This window comes from Lactuca serriola, chromosome 9, assembly GCF_051521515.1.
Source record: "Lactuca serriola cultivar US96UC23 chromosome 9, Lser_US96UC23_V15, whole genome shotgun sequence".
In the NCBI taxonomy this organism is placed as follows: Eukaryota; Viridiplantae; Streptophyta; class Magnoliopsida; order Asterales; family Asteraceae; genus Lactuca; species Lactuca serriola.
Window position 1 is genome coordinate 14,765,434 of NC_136416.1, and position 17,137 is coordinate 14,782,570.

The 17,137-nt window shown below is 35.3% G+C and overlaps 3 protein-coding genes across 7 annotated transcripts; all 3 read left to right on the forward strand.

Moving 5' to 3' along the window:
- The first annotated feature begins 1,312 nt into the window (after positions 1-1,312).
- On the forward strand, positions 1,313-7,273 carry LOC145073093 (phosphatidylinositol/phosphatidylcholine transfer protein SFH9-like). 5 transcript variants are annotated; one of them, XM_079019641.1, is made up of 16 exons: positions 1,322-1,516; positions 1,626-1,790; positions 1,883-2,144; positions 3,518-3,617; positions 4,109-4,375; positions 4,540-4,617; positions 4,696-4,797; positions 4,903-4,952; positions 5,032-5,131; positions 5,215-5,295; positions 5,368-5,442; positions 5,536-5,617; positions 5,712-6,058; positions 6,397-6,471; positions 6,767-6,941; positions 7,035-7,273. In XM_079019641.1, the coding sequence occupies exons 2-15, from the start codon at positions 1,784-1,786 to the stop codon at positions 6,821-6,823; spliced, it is 1,683 nt and encodes a 560-aa protein (XP_078875767.1). In that variant the 5' UTR covers positions 1,322-1,516; positions 1,626-1,783; the 3' UTR covers positions 6,824-6,941; positions 7,035-7,273. The 5 variants fall into 5 exon arrangements, with proteins under 5 accessions (XP_078875771.1, XP_078875767.1, XP_078875770.1 ...); XM_079019642.1 differs by having other exon boundaries at positions 1,326-1,467; XM_079019644.1 differs by having other exon boundaries at positions 1,324-1,790; positions 5,715-6,058.
- Positions 7,274-9,616: 2,343 nt separating this feature from the next.
- LOC145075363 (uncharacterized) lies at positions 9,617-10,906 on the forward strand. Its single transcript, XM_079021636.1, has one exon. It carries the CDS (start codon positions 9,617-9,619, stop codon positions 10,904-10,906), a length of 1,290 nt encoding a protein of 429 aa, XP_078877762.1.
- Positions 10,907-14,201: 3,295 nt separating this feature from the next.
- LOC145076987 (UDP-glycosyltransferase 87A2-like) lies at positions 14,202-16,090 on the forward strand. The gene is made up of 2 exons (XM_079022769.1): positions 14,202-14,843; positions 14,923-16,090. Exons 1-2 carry the CDS (start codon positions 14,372-14,374, stop codon positions 15,762-15,764), a joined length of 1,314 nt encoding a protein of 437 aa, XP_078878895.1. The 5' UTR covers positions 14,202-14,371; the 3' UTR covers positions 15,765-16,090.
- The last annotated feature ends 1,047 nt before the right edge of the window (positions 16,091-17,137 follow it).

Below are 17,137 nucleotides of genomic sequence, written 5' to 3' on the forward strand. Positions count from 1 at the left end.
AGCTAGCTCGGTTATTATAACGCTATGCTACTTTTAAGGTGATTTGATGTTTGTTACTTCATAGGCTCATATTTATTTAAATAAAAGGATGTTATAATGTTTTTAGGAAAATTAAGTTAGTAAAATGATCTGCTAATTGTCAAATAAATTAGCAAATAATGTACGATTACTAATTTTGTAAAGGTAATTTTAGTATAGTTAGAATAATTAGTTGTATTCAAATATAATTATTAAAATTTTATTCTATTTTACTATTTTGTTAACTACAAGCAAATTATATTACATAATCTACATCAAAATGATAAAACAATGAACATTGGTTTCGGCCCCTTCGGTTAAAGTGTCCGTGTTCCGCCCCTGTGCACAACACACCATTCTCGTTCTTCAGATGCAAAAAACGGAGATGTAGCCGAAGGATAAACCAAATACATGTTCATAAGAGAATGAACATATGAGAATAATATTTGTATCAAGCATCTTGATTCTAACAATATGTTAATGGATCCTATTACGAAAGGTCTACTACCGAAGGTATTTATAGAACATGTTCGATACAGGTTTAAGACTAGACCTAATATGATGTAATCTAGAATAATATATTATTGAAACCATTGATTTTAGTGATTAAAGTACTTGACCAGACCATTATTCTTCCATTACATACAACTTTCAATATTAATAAATTATACAAATTTATTTTTTATACAGGCAAATGTTATTGAACTATCACTTATGATCAAGTCATTTGGCTTAATATATTGTAAATTTGGTATGAAATGACATGTCAAGATTTATTAAGAGTCATAAAATGACATCTATCTTTATCAACTAGAAAGTTATCAATGTTATTATTTTCAAATAAGTGTTAGATTTGGTTTAAGATTTATTAAGATTATGTTGAATTGATACTAGATTTTTTCAATAATAAATTTTAAAAAGACCAAATCAAATATTTACAAAATTAGGATGCAAAAGTAAAAGAAAAAAATAATACTAAATAAAAAAAGATCAATTGCCAAATCATAAGAAAAAAATAATACTAAATAAAAAAAGATCAATTGCCAAATCATATAATTAGTACATATAAAAGATGGTGTTAGTAAAGCTAGAGAGAGAAAAAAAATGGAATATTTTATTCCCATAACTATTTTTTAAGAATGCAATAACATGCTATGCTCATAAAACTCGTTTGTTATGTTATAAACGTAAAAGAATTATCAAACTTTTTGTGGGAAAGAAAAGAAAAAAGAAATGTATGTTCCACGAATCTTTTTTCTGCCGGGAAGATTTTTTTTAAAGTTAACCGTTCATACAAAAGCAATTTCTTTACAGCAAGAGTGTTGTAATCACTAAGCAATCCCTTTAACTAATTGTGAAGACCCAACTAAGCCTACCCCATTCTTTTTCATCATTGATCATATAAACAATGCTAAAAGCAGTGTGCTTTGTGGGTTTAATCATACCGACGTAAAAGACCATTCATTCTTCTTTAATTGTTGCATGTGGATTCGGTCGAGTACATACAACTCATAGTTTCCATATGCAATTCTAATTTCCGATCTTGATTGTATGATTATTGGTTTCTTTATTTCTTCGACTGATTCGATTTACTTCTGTCCTCCCAGTGACAGAATCTTTGTGCGAGGTTTTGACGTTTTCAATTTGTTGACTCGTTTGTTAAGTGGAGATCTCAATTCACTACAATCTCATCCTTGACTGCAAGAAGGATTTTGCGATTCATGCTGAGCTTTTCTAGAGTTCAATTGTTCATTCCATATTTACAATGCCAGGTAATCTGTTGTCGATTTTGGATGAATTTGAAGTTATTTGATTTGAATTTTAACCTAAAGGAACAACGATTTTTAAATTGATTATGTTGAAGCAGTAAGATATGATTTGGGGAAATTTGAGGAAGAGAAGAGAAGGATTAGGGTTCGATGTTTGAAGAAAAAAGCTCTGGTTGCTTCATCAAGGTTGTCAAACTCCCTCAGAAAACGACGGGTTTCTAATTGCCAATTTGCACACATTTCGATTGATGATGTTCGAGATGAGGAGGAAGAGAAGGCCGTTAATGCATTCCGGCAGGTCTTGATTGAGAAAGATTTGCTTCCATTTTGTCATGATGATTACCACACTTTATTGAGGTAGATTGATCGATCTTTCATAAGTGCTTTTTTTCAAATTGACAAATAAAAGCCTCTTTCCTAGCTTTCGCCTTTCTGTATAAAGGGGCTGTTTCTTTATAGGGTATTAGGATTGTTTCTTTTTTACACAGAATGACTACGGATTGAGCAAGAAAACTAGCCCATTAAGACGCCACCTTTTTTACCTATTTGTCTTTCTTCTTTTTCCTCCCAACCCCTCTCATGCTTAAATTTGTTACATATTATGAAATTGATTTTTTTTTTTTTTTTAATGTAAGGGTAAAATGGTCATTTAGCCTCATTCAGATGGCTTATTAAGTCTAGAAAACAAACAAACATTATGTATGTACAAACAGACCGAATGTATGCAACACTTTTTCCAGACATACATCATTATCCTTCAACCACTTTATCATTAAGGACTTAATGGAAAAAACAAACAACCTCTACATCGTTCTTTCTGCATTAAGTCAGAAAGAAACACTAATATATAGGGCACCATATTCAGTTCTTTCCCATTAGGTCAAAAAGAAACTGCACATAAGTACGTAACTGATTTTGTAAAATCACTTTTATTTTATTTGCCTTCCAAAAGTTTGTTATGCTTATACTTTCTGAAAAAGATCTATTTTGGACAAAAAATTGCCAAATATGAGATTCTCATTGCAGTTACATTTTCGAACTTGTCAAAAGTTGCATGTTCTTGAAAACTATGCTGTTTTTTTTTTTTTTTTTGTCTTTACACAACAATGGTAGTTAGTTTGAAAAGAAAATATCTACAATACGTCAGAAAGTTAATGAGCCGATATTTGTTTTTCATATTTTGTGATTGGAGTTTTGTGGTCTAAATATTTCCTTTTGCAACCAATAATGATGACAATTCTTCATAATCACTTGAAAAACAAATTTAGAACCACTTTGAGCTAAGATGATAAATAGTAAAATACAAAGTTATTATTGCCAAAATCATTACAATACTGTTACATAATTTGAATTTGACCCATAAGTCAAATGTTATCCTTTTGATTTGTTATTGTGACACCCTTTGACTTTTGAGGTCAACATATTTCCATTTGCAAGCAATAATGATAAGAGTTCTTCAATTTCACTTGAAGAATTTGAGAACCCTATTAAAGATATATGGTGATTAATCAAAACACATAAAAATGTTCTTGCCAAGATAGATACTCCCTTATCAAATTTTAGTTTCAAAACAAAAAAAAATTATAATCTACTTTTGAAGTCATATCGATATCATCTCTCTTTTTTAGAACATATGAAGTAATTCCTCTAAACACAAAAACTTATAGCTTTTATAAGGTATTTCTTAATCCTGCCTTCTTGTATGCTGATTTTTTAAAATATGGTTGCAGATTCTTGAAGGCAAGAAAGTTTGACCTTCATAAAGCAGTCAACATGTGGGCAGATATGCTCAACTGGCGAAAAGAATATGGTGCAGACTCCATCACACAGGTACTTCTTGTAACTTTCATATCATATTATCTTTACAACTACTTTTGCAACATGTCTCATTTCAAAAACAAGTTTACTTTGACTTTAAGGTCAAAGATATTACTTTTCAACTTCAAATCAAAATCAATACAGGTCCTTCAAATTTCCCTAAGAAATATCAATACCTAAACATGGACTTTATGACTTTATTTGTTACATAGAAGGGACTTGACAAGTTTTTATCAAGCTATAGATGAGGAGGGCATTCACATCTTTTGCACATACAAGAGATCCACAACAAGTCCCTGTCCCACCTTTTTGGGTAGGATACAAAATTGCAAGTTTTGTCCTATTGACATCAGTCACTGTCACAGTCACAGTCACTGTCACTGTCACTGTGTTGATGGTTCATATCAAGTATGAGTTGTTTCTTGAGTAACGAACAAAAAAAGAGAGGCAATTACAAATTTACAATGTTTTGACAATGATTATAATGCAATGATGTTTGAAAGGATTTCATTTATGAAGAGTATGAAGAGGTTCAAGGGTATTATCCTCATGGTTATCATGGTGTGGATAAAGAGGGAAGGCCTGTTTATATTGAAAGACTTGGAAAAGTGGAACCGAGTAAGCTTATGAGTGTGACAACAGTGGAAAGGTTTTTAAGGTATCATGTACAAGGCTTTGAGAAAGCTTTTGCTGAAAAATTTCCAGCATGTTCTGTTTCAGCAAGAAGACATATCGATTCTTTCACCACAATATTGGATGTTCATGGCATGGTTAGCTTTACTTTACTCTCTCTCTCTCTCTCTCTCTCTCTCTCTCTCTCTTGCTAAATAGCAGTTCACTTTCATTTATTTGTTTATTATAGCACTTTACTATGAGAAAGCTACTGATTTATATTAATTTTTGTATTAATCTGAGGGTTTCTTGATTTATGTAGAACTGGATGAGTTTTGGAAAAGTTGCAAATGATTTGGTCATGCGTATGCAGAAAATAGATGGTGACAACTATCCTGAGGTGCAAACCCATATGCCAAATTTTCTTTTACATTTATCTGTTTTATTACTGATTTTTTTTTCTTTTGTTTCTAATCAGACATTGCATCAGATGTTCATAGTAAATGCTGGGAGTGGATTTAAATTACTATGGAATACAGCAAAAGGGTTTCTTGATCCAAGAACAACAGCAAAAATAAACGTATACTTCACCATACCCATCTTTTCAAATCATTTTACTTCATTTTCATTGCTTTGTAAAAGCTATTTTCAATTATGAGGATGAGGGCATTCACATCTTTTACAGGTTCTTGGTAATAAATATCAGAATAAGTTGTTGGAAGTTATAGACTCAAGGTATGTGTGTTAGTGTATACTTTTTATTTGCTTTAAATTTACTGAAAAAAAAAACTTGCATATTTATTTCATTATGTAGTCAATTACCCGATTTTCTTGGTGGGACATGTTCATGTCCAAATGAAGGTGGATGTCTTAGGTCAGATAAAGGACCTTGGCATGATTTAGAACTCATGAAGGTATGTTCATTCTTTTTTTTTTTTTTTATGTATATATCTCTATGTAAATGTGTGTTTATTTTGTTGACTTGGATTTTTCACAGGTGGTCAACAATGGAGATTTGAGGAGAAGTTGTAGCTATTATGAGGATGTTGACTTAGAGGTCAAGTCAATTGTTTCAGAGGTGGGGTTTTGACTTGTATTTTGTAGATTATTCTTGATTATCACATTTTTATAATTATTTTATTTGATGCAGACACCAAGCAGTAAATTTTCAGATGATTTAGTATCTAATTCAGGATTCGATAGATCAATGTCTCTTAGCCACAAGGTAGGTGTTTGTTGATTTATAAGGTAAATAAATAACATGTTCAATGGAAACATTAAACATACTAATTTAGTTTTTTTTTTTCTTCTGTTATAGGACTATATAAATAATCTTGTATCTAATAGCCCTAGATTTGAACGGATAGTTTCTAGTACTCAGATCGACATTGTTCCTTCAAGTAAGTGATTGTTAGTTTATATTGTATTGTCAAACAATCATAATGTACAAATTCAAAAAATATTTAAGATGTTTTTTGTTTTCATTTTTTGAAGCAGATGATTTGATACAAAGAAGAAGCATTAAAAATGTGGTTGATTTCACTTACAAAGTAGTAGGATGTATATTTTTTCTTGTTGAATTTGGGAAGTTTTTGGTGGGATTTATAATAAAAAAATGGTTCAATTGGCAAGATAAACATAAACCACGGTATGTGGATGATTTGAGTCCTCAAAAGGAGGACTTTTTGCAGCCATTTGAAGAGAAGTTGAAACAATTAGAAGAGTTGGTGTTAGTGCTTTCTAGCAAACCTTCTAAAATTCCTCAAGAGAAAGATGAAATTCTTGTTGAATCTTTGAATCGTATAAGGTCAATGGAGTATGACTTGCAAAAGACAAAGAAAGTATGGATTTTTATTCTTTCTCGGTTTAAATGCAAAGCAATAGACTTTCATTGATTTGTATGTTATAGCATTATAATCCCATTGTTGAAAAATATACCTAACGGAAGCAATTTCATCCAAATACAAAACAATTTTCACTGCTATTAGATTTTTCACAATATAATATGCTAATAAGGAAAAAAAAAAAGGAAATACAATACTATAATGGGTAGAATTTTCAAAGTAAAATGGGTTCATAAGAAAAAAAAAATTAAACGTACAATGTTGTAATAGAAAGAAATGGAAGTACATTGTTGTTTCTTGCATTTAGCCCTTTTTTCATTATTTGGATTTCGCAGGCCTTATTTGCTACGGCTTCAAAACAGATGGAGCTTGAGGAATCACTCGAGACTTTACGAGAGGGTGCCATAACAGTAAGTACTCAACAAGGTTTAATTTCAAGAAACAACAATCAAAGTATTTCTATTGATTTGTATATTATAGCATCATACTTTCATTTCTTCACATTACAGATCTACCCAATTATAGTAATGTTATCCAAATACAAAGCAACTTTCACTTCTATGACTCGCTAGATTTTTCAAAGACTTGTAAGAAAAAGTTGAAGTAGAAAGCTATAATTTGGTAGATTTTTCAAAGTACGATGCCTTAATAATAAGGGAAAAAAAATGAAATAAGTACGCTAACAATCTTAAGTTGGAATAATAGGCGGCAAACTCATGTTGGGTAAGACGTCCCAAGTCAACTTTACGTGGAACAAGATGAAGTTTGAATTCTTGGCTTTTTACATTTCAATATTTCGTTAAATTTTAGACAATTTCCACCATGTTATTGTTGGAGATTCGTTGTATTCAACCATAAGGAGTGACAACTAAAACTCAAGGTGTTGCTAATCTCTTCCATACTAGCTGTTTTATTTATACACATTACAAACACTATCATTTGCTCAATTTGTTTTTTTTTGTTTGTAATACAGGATGTGCTCTTGATGGTCTTCTGAATGTGTAAGCGGCGTGGATGCTTGTTGATAGATAGTTTACATTGTGCAGGGAGTGAGATATATATAATAGCTCCGTATAGAAAAATGAAAAATAAGAAAACAGAAACAATAGAAACGGGACGATTTGTTGTAACTTGTAGTTTGGCTATAGATGTATTTTTTTTTTCTTGAAGTGGTTGTTAATATATGTTAATGGCTTCAAATTGTTTGATTTATTGTGTAAAGGATTGGTGGTTAAAGTTCACCAAAAGTCAGTCCTGTTAATGCAGAAAAATGTCAGCGACCTCTTTGTTGATTTTGAAAACTTTGAACCCATGTTGTTTATCAAGTTACAGATAATGATTAATGGATAAATTTAAGGAAAGTACGTTACTTATATTCTTGATGTTTAAGGATAAAAAAGTCAATGAGTTTATATGTAAACATTTGCCGAATTTTTGTCTTTTTATTTAAAAAAAATAGACATGTTTTTTTAGAAATAATATCAAATTTTCGGGATTTTATTGGAGATTTCACTTTTCAAAATTGCAAGTCTAACAAAACCACAAACACCCCTATATTTTAAGGTTAAATTAATAAGATAATGAAATGTTTTAGGTCAATTTTCTCACTCACCTATGGTTCATATATGTGCATCTATTAGTTAATGTAGATCATTATTGAGAAATAAGAACAATGGAAGGATGGAAGGAAGTTCGTAGGAGAAAAACAACGGAGAAATGTGGCAGCGAGACCACTACTTTTTTTGTCACAAATGTTCCAAGGGACGCCACAAAGAGGGAGATCTATGAAGCGTTCATCCGATTCGGTAGACTGACTGACGTATTCATGGGGTTAAGAAAAGGAAAAAATGGAAGATATTACGCCTTCATCAGGTTCACAGATGTGAAGAATGTAAAACATATGGAAAATCAACTTGATGGTACAGTGGTTAGAGGAACAAGATTGGAGGTGAATCTGGCGTTACACAAGAGAAAAGAGATACCTCCCATAACAAAGAAGAAGTTTAACAGCAACTACTCCGTGAGACACAATGACCACTTCACAAATAAATAGCCTGCACAGGGGATGTGGGGGAGACCAAGGGACAATAGAACGTTTGCAGAAGTTCTTGGCAAGAAAACACAGCCACATGCTACACACCCACCACCGCCGCCTCCAATTCCCCCTCATATCGACCTAAGCAGAAATATACAAAAGTGGCTATGGAAGACGTCTCTTATCGGTGAGGCAACGTCGCTTGACCATTTGGGACACATGCCCAAGCTGCTGTCATTCCGAAATGATATTCTTATGGAGATTAAGTATGTGGGGGGACTGAAAGTTCTGTTACAGTTCAATGACTCAGTTAGTGCAAAGGAATTCAAGGACAATAGGGAGCGATGGCAAGAGCATTTGAAATGGGTTGAATGGGTGGAGAAGATTGATCCAGAATTTGATAGAGTTGCATGGATTCGGATTGTTGGTCTACCTATACACCTTTGGGGAGATCGTAACTTCTCAAAAATAACAGAAGGATATGGGGTCACAATTGCACCATTTGATGAACTTCCTAATCGGGTTGATCTGTCCTGCGTAAAAATTGGTATTCTTACCAAAAGAAGGACGAGAATAAATGACGAGATCTTTGTTTCATGTGAGGGGAAGTTTATAAAGCTTGGTATTATTGAATTCGATGAAGATTGGTTTCCCTTTAAGTTTGATCATTGTGAAGATTATTATGTGAATGATGAATTAAGTGAGGTTGATGCAACTGATGAAGAAAATGAAGACAATGAGGGAGTATCGGATACATGGATGCATGAAGACGGCGGTGAAATGGAAGAAGGAGAAATAAGTCCAATGCCAGTTGTTAGGGAGGAACCATTACAGGATATCAGATCACCGGAGACGGAAAAACCGATTGGTACGCCGGTGAAATCGACGATGCCGATTAGGGTAACTCAAGAGACACCGGGTATCCCTCAACGTCTGGAGACATGTCCAAGGAAGTCAGGTGGACCGTCACAGGTCTTGGGAATTGTGGGTAACGGTATAATTCATTCCCCTCAATGCAATGACGAGATGATTGGCCCCTCTGATGTAATTACCACTCCTCCCCCTAAGGCCCAAATGAGTAATTTTGCTAACGGGCTCCCACTGGGATGTTTTGGGCCCTTCCCTTCCCCCAATATTGACGGATCTTCCTTCACCCAAGCCCAAAATCAATCCATTCCCGGGTCATTAGGCAAAAGAAAACGTCGTGACATCTCAGGATCCGACTCCCCTCGTAACTCAGTACCCCAATTGCTCGTTCAATCGGATACAGGGCACATGTCTCCTTCTACATCGGTATCTCAAGTAAGGACCAATGTTGAAATTGACCACATTCCCACCAACTTCGACCTTAATAAAAACCCAGCTGCTCTCCGCAATGATAATTCCTCGTGCTCCAGGTCTCTTTCTGGGGAATTAGAAAAAACGGCAGAGGTGGGTATGGAACTGGGTTTTGAGATAGACTCAACTAACCCAGTTCTACTTGAAACAATGGGGGCATCCGGAGAAGACAACAACCCACAATGAACTTCCTAAGTCTTAATATAAGGGGAATCGGAGAAGATTATAAGATCGCATGGGTGAGAAGGTTAACAAAGAAACATCGCACAATGTTCCTAGGGGTACAGGAAACTCAACTTTCGGATGAAAATCACATAGATGTGTCTGGTTGTTGGTATAATGGGGAATTCGGTTTTGCTGCAACAGCTTCCGCTGGAAGATCGGGTGGTCTACTCAGCATTTGGGACTCCAAGCTATTCCAGGTCGATGAAGTCATAAAGGAGAGATACTTTCTAATCACAATCGGTAAGTGGTCAGGTATCCATGGTCCATTTATCCTAGCAAATATCTACGGTCCTCATGATCCACAAAGCAAAAAGAAGCTATGGGAAGACTTGGGACGGATTAAAGCCACCAAAGGAGGAACCTGGGTAATATTTGGAGACTTTAATACTGTTAGAAAGGAAGGAGAAAGATTCAATTCCCATTTTAATCGGTCAGAAGCCTTCTGGTTTAATCGATTCATTGATAAAGAATGCTTACATGAACCTAGAATGGGGGGGGGGGGGCACAGATTCACCTACTATTGCCAGTCGGATTTCAAGATGAGCAAACTCGATAGATTTCTTGTGTGCAACAAATTTCTTACTCTCTTTCCCTCTGTATCAGTCACAGCTGCTCAGTGGGAGACTTCAGATCATTGTCCCATCATTCTTCAGACAGCCATATCTGACTTTGGCAAACCTCCATTTAGATTCTTCAACTCGTGGATGAAAAGAGATGGATTCGAGCAAATCATCAAAGATTCGTGGGAGAGATTCAATGGATACGGCAACCCGGACGCTTACCTTGCTGCCAAACTCCGTTATCTAAAAAATGAAATCAAAAAATGTAGAGCAAAGGACCACCCTAAGGAGACTGAAGAGCTGATGAAGCTTAAACACAGGGTTTATGAACTCGATATAGCTGCTAAAACAACAAGGCTATCTGAGGTGGAGCTAGAGGAAAGGCGAATTGGTGTCCAAAGAATAGCTGAACTTGAGAAGTTGGCTGTTCTTGATCTAAAGCAAAAGGCTAGAATCCGATGGACAATAGATGGGGATGAAAACACTCGTTTTTTCCATGGGTATGTAAACAACAAGAAAAGCAAGAACCATATTCATGGATTACTCATCAATGGCTCTTGGAGCACAAATGTGGCAGAAATAAAAGATGAAGTTCTTTCGTTCTACCAGAGAAAATTTCAGGAAAAATGGCCTTGCAGGCCAAAACTTATCAGCAGTGATTTTCGTAAGATTGACTCGGTTACTTGATCAAATATTGAAGCCCCCTTCACAATGGTGGAAATCAAACAAGCCATTTGGGCGTGTGGAGGTGATAAGGCGCCAGGACCAGATGGTTTCACCTTTGAATTCATAAAAAAATATTGGGATGTTTTGAAGGGCGACATCATGGAATTCGTTAAATACTTTGAGAAACATGGAACGTTGGCTCGGGGCTGCAACTCGTCCTTCATCACCCTCGTTCCCAAGATAAAAGACCCATTGCTAATTGGCGATTATAGACCAATTAGCTTAATTGGTTCGCTATACAAAATAATCTCCAAAACCTTAGCCAGCAGACTCAGTAAGATAATTAGCAAGAACATTGGAGATACTCAAACGGCTTTTGTGAAGGGGCGCAATATCCTTGATGGTCCGCTAATTGTAAACGAGTTATGTTCCTGGGCCAAGAAGGTTAAAAAACAGATCCTCCTTTTCAAGGTAGACCTGGAGAAAGCATTTGACTCCGTTAACTGGGAGTATCTTGATTCGGTGCTTATTCAAATGGGTTATGGCGATAAATGGCGTATGTGGATCAAAGGATGCATTCAATCAGCAAGACTTTCAGTTATCATAAACGGGTCTCCAACGGAGGAATTTGGAATGGAAAAAGGTGTACGACAGGGCGACCCCCTCTCACCATTCCTATTTATAATCGCCATGGAAGGATTAAATGTTGCGATGAATGCAGCTTGCAGAAAGGGTCTGTTCCAGGGCATAAAAATCCCATATTCTGATACCGAAATCTCCCACTTGTTCTATGCTGATGATGCCATTTTTGTGGGTGAGTGGAACCAAAGCAACATTAAAAATCTAGCAAGGGTGTTAAGATGTTTTCAAGCGGCGTCTGGGTTAAAGGTTAACTTTAATAAATCCAGGGTCTTTGGTGTCGGTGTTGACAAGGCTGAAGTTGATCGATGGGCTGCTCCCTTGGGTTGCCAACCTGCGTCACTACCCTTCACTTACCTGGGGGTCCCTGTTGGTGCTAACATGAAGCTTAAGAAACATTGGAAACCTGTCATTGACCGTTTTTACTCCAAACTCTCACCTTGGAAATCGAAAGCATTGTCATTTGGAGGAAGGCTAACGTTAGCCAAAGCAGTCCTAGGCAGTTTACCGTTGTATTATTTCTCATTATTTGTGGCCCCGGTGGGAGTCATTGACCTTCTTGAAAAAATTCGCCGACAGTTCCTGTGGGGCGGGTGCGATAACAAGTTCAAAATTGCTTGGGTATCGTGGGAAAAGATTGTTAGCCCAAAGGACATGGGGGGTCTTGGCCTTGGATCGCTCAGGGCCTTCAATATTTCAATGATTGTTAAATGGTGGTGGGCATTAAAAACAAACAAATCAACCTTGTGGAGTAAAGTAATTACTGGTGTTCATAATCTTTACAATAAGCCTGCTAACATATTATCAAAAAAAACTATTGCAGGTGTGTGGAACAATATTGCAGGGGTGATGAATGATTTATCCAAAGCTGGGGTAAGCTTTAGTGACATCCTAAAGAAAAACGTGAAGAATGGCAACGATACTCTATTCTGGATGGACGCTTGGTGTGAGGGGGAACCATTAAAGGATCAACTTCCAGAGCTGTATCAACTTGAAAAACGTAAAAGGTGCAAGATCAGTCAACGAGTACTAGCAGATGGGTATTCGTGGGAATGGAAATCACCCCTGCAACGGATGAACAGATCCATAGCCTTCAGCTGTTGTATGAGAGCATTGGTGAACATCGGCCATCTTCAGATCCAGATTATTGGAGCTGTCCTCTATCAGGTGACGGTAGTTTCCTTGTTGAGGCGATTAGATTGAAACTTGATAATACTGAACCGGCAACAAATGAAGTTATCATCCCATGGATTCATGAAATCCCAATAAAGGTAAACTCCTTTATCTGGAGAGCTAATATGGGACGCATCCCGTCTTATATAGCATTAAAAAGGAGAGGAGTTGCGATTCCAAATGCATCATGCCCCCAGTGTCAACTGGAAGAGGAAGATGCGGAGCATATTCTCATTCGATGTCCAGTGGCGAGCAATGTCTAGGAATCGATTTTTAAATGGTGCAACATTCCGAAACCGCAATTTCAAACCATCGGGGAACTTATTGAATTTGTAAAAACATGGGGGAGATGTCGGAAAAGGAGAAACAACCTAATCTGTATTATTTTTGGTGCAATGTGGATTTTGTGGAAAACAAGGTGTGAAGGCGTATTCAAGAGCAAACGAACCTCCCATTTACAGATCATTGATAGTGTTAAGTCCGTCGTTTTACTTGGATTAGACACAAGAGAGTAAATTGTTGCTTAAGTTGGGCCGAATGATGTATTTGTCCGTTAAATTGACTATACTCCAAACTTAATTGTAATGTTCGTTTATTTTGCACGGCCTGCCTAGCAACTTGCTGGGTAGTGTTCCGTTAATAATATTTGCCGGTTCTAAAAAAAAGAAAATATTTTTCTTTGTTGATGCGTAATCATTTTCAATGGTTACAAATTTTCAAGTACATAACTTAATAATAGTTGTTTCTTTCTAATTAATGAGCTTTATAGGTTAAGCATTTTAATATGAACATTTATACATGAATGATTATTTTTGATTTAATATGGACGGAATGAATTAATGAGCTAAGCCAAAAAAATATTATGTCGACTTTTATCTATTTTCCCTTCTTATATTTTTCATCGGATTCATCATGAGTTGAAATTGATAAATTGTATTAAAATTAATCCATATTATGAAAATTATTTGATAGAATTTAACGATAAAATAATCATCTAGTTTCATTGAGACGGTTTATCGGTCCATAATACATAATATTTATGCATGCATCATTATATATCCGTTCCATAATTATTTCACCCATAAAAGGTTCAATAGGAAAAAAAAACAATTAATCTAATGTAATAACTTGTACATAATCATCTATCCTGGTCAACATTTACTAAGATCACACACATCCATAATTTTTTAATTAAAAAATTATGATTTATGCTAGGTACCAATCTATAACTTATTAGCTTAAATGAGTTTGACCATTAAAATTTTAATGTGATTTAATAACCAATCAAAATGCATATAGAAAACTTTTAAATATGTTGTTATTTTATGTAGAAGAACAAAAAATTATCTTATTTTGCCTAAAATGATAATTAACGTTGTTAATATTTGCATTTGACCCAACATAATATTAGTAAAAATTTACAAAATTCTATTAGGGACTATAAGTGACATTGTTTCATACGTCTAGGGACTATTGATTTAATCGACCATTCCACCCTTCTAGATAAATCAACGGATTTTTGTGTACAGGCCCGCCATTTTTGAAAGCATGATAACTTCCATCAGTCAACCAATTTCTCACTTTTCAAAAAATTAAGCATTTTTATAAATAACGATCCGACAAAATCCTACAATACCCGTTGATTCTTCAACCATTAGGCAGTGATAATCGGAGATGGCGATGAATCAAGTAGTGGTGATGCCGTACCCAGCTAGAGGCCACCTGAATCCTCTAATGAGCCTCTGTGACTTGCTTTCTTCCAGATCAGACGGCACCACCATCTTCACCGTCGTAGTCACGGAGGAGTGGCTAGGACTCATCGGATCTGATCCAAAACCTGATAATGTCCGATTCGCCACCATTCCTAATGTAATTCCATCTGAGCATGGCCGCGGCTCCGACATGATCGGATTCCTCACCGCTGTTCAAAGCAAAATGGAAGCTCCATTTGAAAAGGTGCTTGATCAGTTAAAGCTTCCAGTGAAACTCATAATCGGCGATGCTTTTTTGAGCTGGATTCTAGATGTTGCTGACCGGAGGAATATTCCGGTGGCAGCCTATTGGGCGATGTCTGCATCAATGTTTACCATGTGGTATCATGTTGACCTCCTTGAACAGCATGGCCACATTTTTGTTGATTTATCAGGTGCGTGATTTCTGATTTCTCGAAAAAAACTGTTTTCATTTTCCTGACATCACATGTAATGATCGATATGAACTAACAGAAAGAGAAGAAGAATGGGTTGATTACATCCCTGGATTATCTCCCACGAAAGTTGCAGATATGTCTCCGGTAACCAGGGAACAACTTCATCTTTCACCTAATCTCATATCAATGATGAAAAGAGTTCAATCTCTTCTCCTACCCACAATCTATGAGTTAGAACACGAAGCTGTGGATGCACTAAGATCCGATTTACACAAACCCATCTACACATTTGGACCAAACATACGCCAACTCCAACCCCAATCACACGTCTCCAAATCCAAATACATGACATGGCTAGATTCCAAGCCTCCAAACAGTGTTCTATACATTTGTTTGGGAAGCTTTCTTTCGGTTTCCACTTCCCAAATGCATGAAATCGCAGCCGGTTTAAAGCAAAGCGGTGTGAATTTTTTATGGGTCGCTAAAGGAAGGTTGAACGAGAGTTTTGGTGATGAAGGGTTGGTTGTGGAATGGTGTGATCAAATTAGGGTTTTGTTGCATTCTTCGGTGGGAGGGTTTTGGAGTCACTGTGGGTGGAATTCAGTGAAGGAAAGTGTGTTTTCTGGTGTTCCGATGTTGACTTTTCCGATATTTGCTGACCAACCACTTAATAGCAAGGTGGTTGTAGATGATTGGAGGAATGGATGGAAGATGAAGAAGGAAGTGCGTAGAAATAATTTGGTGAAGAGGGGGGAAATTGCAGAGATTGTGAGTCGGTTTATGGATAATGGAAGTGTGGAGAGAAGAGAAATGGTGGAACGGGTGAAAAATCTTCGGGATGCTTGTCGTGTGAGTATTGAGAAAGGTGGATCAGCTGTGAAAGACGTCGATGTTTTTATTAAAAACAATATCATCTAATTAATCCTCATGGCAAATGCAAATATGCGATTAGGAATAGACACTTAGACATGCTATGGTATGACACCATAAAGCTTATGGCTTTATGCAAATAATTTTGAATTGTGTGGCTCGGGAATATAGATGGACGTGACGAAACAAATTTCGGTCAAAATGTGTACTTTTTAAGTGGGTCAGAATATTTGTAAATATTTGATGTTTTAAATATGACAGAGATAAAAATAATCACAAGTTTAATATTTGTAAGAACACCACTTTCAAGTTAATTATATGCACTAATCAAATGTACAATATGGATAAGCTGGGAGAACGACATTTATCTTTTAGTTTTCATTTTTCATGTAAGCTAACTTATTTTTCTTTCATCCTTTAAAATCCATGAATTGGTAACGTTTCATTTTCTTTCATTTTTTAATATATATATATATATATATATATATATATATATATATATATATATATATATATATATATAGGGTTAGGTAATTTTGTTTTGACAATTTATTATGTGCATGTATTATTGATTCTGAACCAATCATTTTAGTTATTTTAAGAAAGTAATTAATACATATTACATGTTGAAGATATAATAAGTATTAATTACATCTTCAGCATTTAATATGCATTAATTACTTTCTTAAAACAATTAAAATGATTGGTCCAAAATCAATCATACATGCACATAATAGATAGTGAAAACATTTGAACCTAACATTCTTTCTCTCTCTCTCTCTCTCTCTCTCTCTCTCTCTATATATATATATATATATATATATATATACTTTATAACTTTTGGTATAAATATAATTAATTATATATTAAAAATATAAAAAAGATGAGAGAGAATACAAGAAATACACCCCGTACGGGTAGGGATGACAACGGGTATGAGTATACCGGGTTTTGTGTTCCTCATCCCCATACCTGACCTTATCCCCATCGGGGATTAAAAATCTATCTTCCTCTTCATCCTCATCTCTAATGGTGAACGGGGATCCCCAATGGGTAATCAGAGATTTTTCCCCGTTACAAAGTTTTGAACTTTTATGAGAAATAACTCAACTATATATTAACCAAGAAAACAAAAACTAATAAAAATAATATAAATCACTATAATCATTGAATGTCTTCAACCACGAACAATAACATTCAAGTTTACAAATTAAACTATTTTTTCGGAAAAAAAAAGTCTTCCAAAAGTTACACGTTTGATTGTGAAAAATCCTTACTTTGTCTAGTGAACTTTCGCTTATGCATTTTGATTTATGAAATGATTAAAAATAAAAACATAAATAATTATATATATGGTACCCATTAGGTACGGGTATGGGTACCCGACAAGTAGAACCATCCTCATCATCATCCCTGCTTTT

Excerpts from the sequence above, each read along its gene's own strand:
- LOC145073093 (XM_079019641.1), top strand. Across the intron at positions 3,618-4,108 it reads GTGCAGACTCCATCACACAG|GATTTCATTTATGAAGAGTA; the intron begins GTACTTCTTGTA and ends GATGTTTGAAAG. Across the intron at positions 5,443-5,535 it reads CAATGTCTCTTAGCCACAAG|GACTATATAAATAATCTTGT; the intron begins GTAGGTGTTTGT and ends CTTCTGTTATAG.
- LOC145075363 (XM_079021636.1), top strand. The coding sequence starts at position 9,617 with ATGAACTTCCTAAGTCTTAATATAAGGGGAATCGGAGAAGATTATAAG.
- LOC145076987 (XM_079022769.1), top strand. The coding sequence starts at position 14,372 with ATGGCGATGAATCAAGTAGTGGTGATGCCGTACCCAGCTAGAGGCCAC. Across the intron at positions 14,844-14,922 it reads CATTTTTGTTGATTTATCAG|AAAGAGAAGAAGAATGGGTT; the intron begins GTGCGTGATTTC and ends ATGAACTAACAG.